Source organism: Halyomorpha halys, unplaced genomic scaffold (genome assembly GCF_000696795.3).
Source record: "Halyomorpha halys isolate HHAL.00 unplaced genomic scaffold, Hhal_1.1 Scaffold154.1, whole genome shotgun sequence".
Classification (NCBI taxonomy): Eukaryota; Metazoa; Arthropoda; class Insecta; order Hemiptera; family Pentatomidae; genus Halyomorpha; species Halyomorpha halys.
Window position 1 is genome coordinate 444,969 of NW_027112031.1, and position 6,073 is coordinate 451,041.

The 6,073-nt window shown below is 30.1% G+C and overlaps 1 protein-coding gene across 3 annotated transcripts in view; it reads left to right on the forward strand.

Moving 5' to 3' along the window:
- The window catches only part of LOC106678681 (probable RNA helicase armi), an 89,828-nt gene that overhangs the window by 61,355 nt on the left and 22,400 nt on the right, over positions 1 to 6,073 (forward strand). For 2 of the 3 annotated variants that reach the window (XM_014417377.3, XM_014417376.3), the window contains exons 10-13: positions 193 to 340; positions 415 to 656; positions 2,414 to 2,562; positions 3,798 to 3,962. In XM_014417377.3, coding sequence (XP_014272863.1) covers positions 193 to 340; positions 415 to 656; positions 2,414 to 2,562; positions 3,798 to 3,962 — 704 coding nt within the window. The remainder of the gene's footprint in view (positions 1 to 192; positions 341 to 414; positions 657 to 2,413; positions 2,563 to 3,797; positions 3,963 to 6,073) is intronic. The other variant, XM_067049941.1, reaches the window with a different exon arrangement.

Genomic DNA, 6,073 nt, shown 5'->3' on the forward strand with positions numbered 1-6,073 from the left:
ACTCTAGCCGAAACGTCGGCACATTAAAATAAGTTAATCATACTTATTTGTGTTTTTCATTGACCGCACCCCCAACCATCTTCTCCTCATATATTTTATTTTATTTATATAGATGTTAATTATGTATTTATTAGGAAATTATTATTTATTATTTAATAAGTATTAATGTTAATTATTTATTAATTTTGTCAGATTGGGGAACTGTCTATGGAAAGAGCACATTTTACAAAAACTGGAGATTTTTTAGTTTTAAGTTTGCCACCATATTCTGCATATACACACAAACTAATGTCTGGAGATAGAGCTATTGCTTCTTTACCATGGAATGATAAAGGAAATAGTAATTATCATGTTCATTTATCTACAATATGGTTGGTATTTGCTGTTTTGTAATTTATAATGACTTCATTTTAGGTGACTTCAAATTTGAGGGTATAATCCACCGTATTTCACAAAATGAAGTATGGATGCAATTTTCAAAGCAATTTCACTACTCTTATCAACAGGGAACTCAATATTCACTGTCTTTTATAGTATCCCGCGTTTCATTACGTAGGATGCATCAAGCAGTCCATTTAGCTAAGAGGTTTCTTGGAGACCAGTGGTTATTCCCTACTGGAGTTCAAATATCTTCTCCTCGCATAATATTTGATAGCGTAAAGTATTATCTGATTAAAACTACTAAAATATTTATTGGAGATAATAGGATTGTGTTCAAGATAAACAAAAATTGTTTTTGTTTATCCTGAATGCTACCCTGACCATCTCCTAATTCTATTGTTAAATAATTTTCAGCATTTACTTTTCTCTTAGTATCCACTTTTAAATGTGGGATTATACTTTTTAAGTAATTACTTTGAATGTCATATTTTCATTTATTGTCTTTGTGGTTTTGAGGCAGTATAAAAAAAACTTAGTTATCTATTAAATCCCCCTCAAAAATGTTGCATTTAAGTTATCACTGATGTCATGTATTAATTTTATCAGAATTTTTATTTTTGCCCCCAATTTAACATTCCTGAAAATCACTCCCTCTTTGGAATTTTACTCAAACTCACTCGATTTTTTTTTTTTTTCAAAAAAATAAATGTTTTTCCCCTAGATGTTATTTATATTATATGATCTCTTTGTTGAATGCCTTCCCTAGACATTCAAGCTATCTTGGCTTTCTAACTCAAAAATTATTTGGATGATTCTTCTCTGTGGGTTGGAGAACCCTGATTTAGATATTTATCCAATATACATTCTATCCATTTTGGTTGTAGTATGTTGGTTATAGATCATGTATTAGTCTGTTGTAATATTTGTTTTTCTTTCTTGTTAGGAGAAACAATAACATTTATTTCTGAATGCTTTTGTTTGTTGTTTGAATATTTTTAGTGTCTTCTTGTTACAATGTAACTTTTCTAGAATTTTTATTTCTTCTTATCCTCTTTAATTTTTGGTGAGATTTGATTATATCCTGCAGGTAAGCCATCCTTTATTTTTTCTACTGATCTCTGCTTCTTCCTTCCATATAGTTTTTTCTTCATTATCCTGCCTTCTTTCAATCATTGTCTGTGTTTAAGGATCATCTCCTTAAACACAGTTGAAATCAAATTAAAATTGATTCAACTAAATCTCAATTACCTACTCAATTTTATAGTCACCATTTCGAACGAAGTGAAAGTCAAGACCGCTATCTTGCGTATCTTAAGTATTTTAGTATGAGTGAGTAGGGGAGAGTTTTGTAAGGGCAAAGGAGAGGAGACAAAGAACAATATAACAATAATTGATTTTCAGCAAATAAGTCTATTTCAAAGTGATGAAAACAGTAGACATCTCATTTATTTAAAAAGAGAATTTTTATCTTATTTTAAATTTATTTTAATGTGCCAAAAATTGTTTTCTTTTGTATTAGTTTTTGTGATTACATATTCATTATTTTGTTTTCTTAAATATAATTAAATGCCCACCACAGTCCTTTAATTGTTTAGTATCATACAGTCCACCCATTTATTATAACCTAGCCAGTCCATTTAGCATCCATCCTAGCATTTAAAAGTTCCTATGGGTAATATTTAAATTAAAACTAAATTACTGAGATTGCAAAACTCTCATTAGGCTCTAGCACTTTTTGGAAAAAACATTTTCGTTATATGTTTTCCATCTACTTTGAAGGGAACTATCTAGAAGCCAGAAGAAATCCTAGGATTTTTATTCTTATGAGATGTTTGGTTTTCTCCCAAGTATTTTTGTTTTCTTGTAACAATCCTTGGTCTTAGACTTATCACATTTCTTTTAGTATTCTTCCTTTGCCTTTTGGGCTGCTAGGGACTTTCTTCTGAGTTTGTAATCTTACAAGTTTTGGGTCACACATATAATTTTAAAGCCATTTTCAATTGTCATTTTTAGCTCTTTGTTTATTTTTCAGTCTCCATCAGATGAAGTTTGTGTTAAAAAAAGTAAATCATACACTAAAGTGAATTGGAACCGGCAGGGAAGTGGGTATGGAAAGAACTGCTCTATTGAGAACTCAATTGATGTTGATATTGGTCCAAAGCGTATAAGTGAAATAACCTGGTAAAAATATTACTTTTTTTATTTTTAATTTATGAGTTTTTTAGTGATATAGTATAACCCATTAGCGCTGGAACTATTTTTGTTTTTAATTTTTGGAATCATTGCATCTATTTGTGTTGGGTTTTTTAACTTATGGTCATCAGTGGTAAATTATAACTCACTGAGATAGTGCAAGAATTTTATTTGATCAATATGGTTTTGGTGAAGTCCAGTAGGCACACCTTCAGTTTTCCCTGCACCAGCACTGCTCACTTCATCCCTGATAATTCTCAAACTACAACATCTGAAGAAACAGTGCAGAACACAGCTAAGAGAGAGGACTGTGTTATTTACACACGGTTCCAATTTTGATATTCAATGTATTCTGTTCTCGAGGACATAGTAATTTAATATTGTGCTGGATGAACTTGAAACAGAGATTATTAGAGCATGATTCTCCAGACTAAACTGAGCTTCAGTTGAAATTCACAATAAAATATTTAAGTCAAAATTGAATTAAAATACATAAAAATACAAGTTGAAATACACAATTTAGTATTTTAATGAACAAAATAAAATTCACTGAATCAACAAATAGTATTGAGAAATCTGAGTTTAAACCAATGAACTGAATACATTAAACTGAGATTCATTTTAAATTGAACCTGTTAGGATGTCACTTTGTGTGTTTGTGAAATATTATCTATGTAAGCAAACTGGCGAAATGTGCACCTCCAAGTGTGACTGGCTCCTTTATAGTTTGTATCACCACTCTACAAAAACGGTATTCATATGCCAAAATTGTCAGCTATAAAACATTTTTTATAATTTTATTGAAATTTGTGTCCCTACTTTTTTTTTTACAAACAATCATAATAAAGATAGTAGTATCACATTTTAAGAATATATTTTTTACTTTTTTCTCACTAACCATTCAAATTTTTGAGGAATTTTCACTTTAAATAGTCACAACGTATCGGTTTTGGATAGAAACAATTTTTTTTTTACTGTGAAATAGTTTTAAACTTAATACAAATTTCGATATTAGTCTTCACCTAAGGAAAATAAATGATCAAACAGAAAAGATAAAGGGAAAAGTATCAACTAGTCCAATCAATGAACTTTAAAATTGAATGTGTAATGAGTTAGTGCATATATAATTTTTAAACTTAAATTTTAGAATAATTACATTTCTTATTTATTAATATATTTATTTATTAGTATTACTAGTATTCAAATTATATTTTTCTTTAAAGGTTCAATAAAGAATTAAATAATGAACAAAAAGAGGCCATTACAAATATTTTAAAAGGAGAAGCAAGGCCATTACCGTATATCATATTTGGGCCACCCGGTACTGGTAAAAGTGTGACCTTTGTTGAAACTATACTTCAATTACATAATTTATTTCCCAGTTGCAGGTATTATTTTTGGAGTACATGTTTAAGTATTTTATATGTAAGTTTTAAATTTTTAACATATTTTATTTAAGGCTAAATGTTCCGATTTTTAGTACTTTTTTTTTTTTAAGAGATGGCAGCACTTTCGGGGAAAATTTACTTTTTTTCTCATTTGAATACGGAATAATAAATTTCCCATCTGTAAACGGATTTACCACCTAGAACCTCATAGAAGTTACTGAAATTGGTTCATTAATTTTTGTTGTAATTATTTTGGGATTTAAAAAATTTATCTTTGTTATTATTTCTAAATAAAAAAAAGTGAGCTTATAGGCACTTGACCACAAGCAAATAAAACAAGTCTGCGCAAACAGATTCATTTTTGGTAGTATAGGATGATTGTAAAGAGAAAAATACGATTTAGGATTAAAGCTGCGAGATTTGTAATTGCTAGTCCAGAGGAAGTAGCAGCTTACCCCCACTTCTCTAGACGTTGAGGGTACGAGAGCTGCAATGTTTGTCTGCTTGATCCATGTATTTCCACGCATTTTTGATATTTTTTATTTTTTCATCAATACCAAAGTGGAATTCCGAAATGAAAATACAACATTTTTTAAATTAAAATAATTTTAATTTTAATAATAATGTTTTTAAATTTTTTTCTTTAGGTAAATTTTGATTTCCTTGTCAAAATATTTCATTGCTAAATTTATTGCATAATTTACCATTGTGATCACTTCATTTTTTTAGTTTATTTTTCTCATATTTAGAGAAATAAAAAAAACAAAATTAGAAATAAGTATTTGTATCGAAAAATTGTTCATTGATGAGAAGATAGTCGACCGTGGGTAATATTTATGAGAAGAAGATAGTTGGAGGTGCAGTCAGAGAATAACACAAATAAGTTAAAAAGCTTATTTACTAGTGCTAACATTTCGGCCAGAATTTATAGCCTTCATCAGGGCTAACAAAAAAAAACAAGATAACAACCAGTGAATAAAGAATATATAGAATGATTAAAATAAATAATTGTACAGAATGAATATAGATAAAATAATGTAATGAAAGAAGTGGGAAATAAAAGGTGTATGTAGGTAATTAAGTATGTGAGTAAAATAACATAATTAATAAAATAAAAATGTAAAGTTATATAATGCAAAGAACTTAGAAATATGAATAATTTAATTTAATAATAATTTAAAAATGAGATGAAAATATACGTAACTAATGTAATATGTAAGTAAAAAAAAAAAAAAAATACAAAGAAGTAATTAGAAAATAATAATACTTTGTATTGTGTGTGTATTGAAAAATAGACGATAAAAGGAGAGATCAACAAGTTCAAAAATTATAAGCAAATTTAATAAAAGTAGTGAACATTACAATAACATAAGAAACACACTAAAATTTAGTTCTGTCGGGTTCACTAATGTCTAACGACCTCATTAAACTGGGATTTAATAATTCAGGAAGAATGACTTACATGTATTGAAGAAGGGATATGGAAAAAGGTGAGCCAATGGAGGTCAAGGCCCAACAAGTTCAGAGTAAAAGCCTTCGGCAGAGACTGAGAGGATTGTCAAGTGAGTCGGTGGAAGTTTCAGGAGTAACAGAAACTGAAGACGAAATGGATGAACAAAGGAATGGTAGTGAGCAAAGGAGCCGAGAAAGCACGTGGAGGCGAGGACCAGGAGGAAGGAAGACATGTGAGATCTGAGGAGGATGTAGAGAGGCGACCGCACATTGTCAAATTATCAAGTGGAAGGAGAGGAGGGTGGTCTGCCTATTATCCGAGTGAACGGAGGAGTAACCAATCTGGTGGACACGAACAGTTGAAACACCATTTCTTGTAGAGAAGTTAAGAATTAGTGGTGAGGGAAAGATACTCCAAGTAAAGGTTTGCAAATGTAAATTAATCACTCCGGGTAGACTGGGGGAGATAGAGATAGGACTGGGTAAGTGGGGGCTAAAGGGGGCATTTCAACAATTCATGTAGCGAGTAGGATGCTTAGCGATTATCAGGTGATTATTGGTTGTGATCTTTTAGAGAAGGTGGGGGCTAAGATAAAGAATAGTAATGGGAAAAAGAATATTAAAATCAGACGAAAGAAGTACAGATGCCAACAAACAAT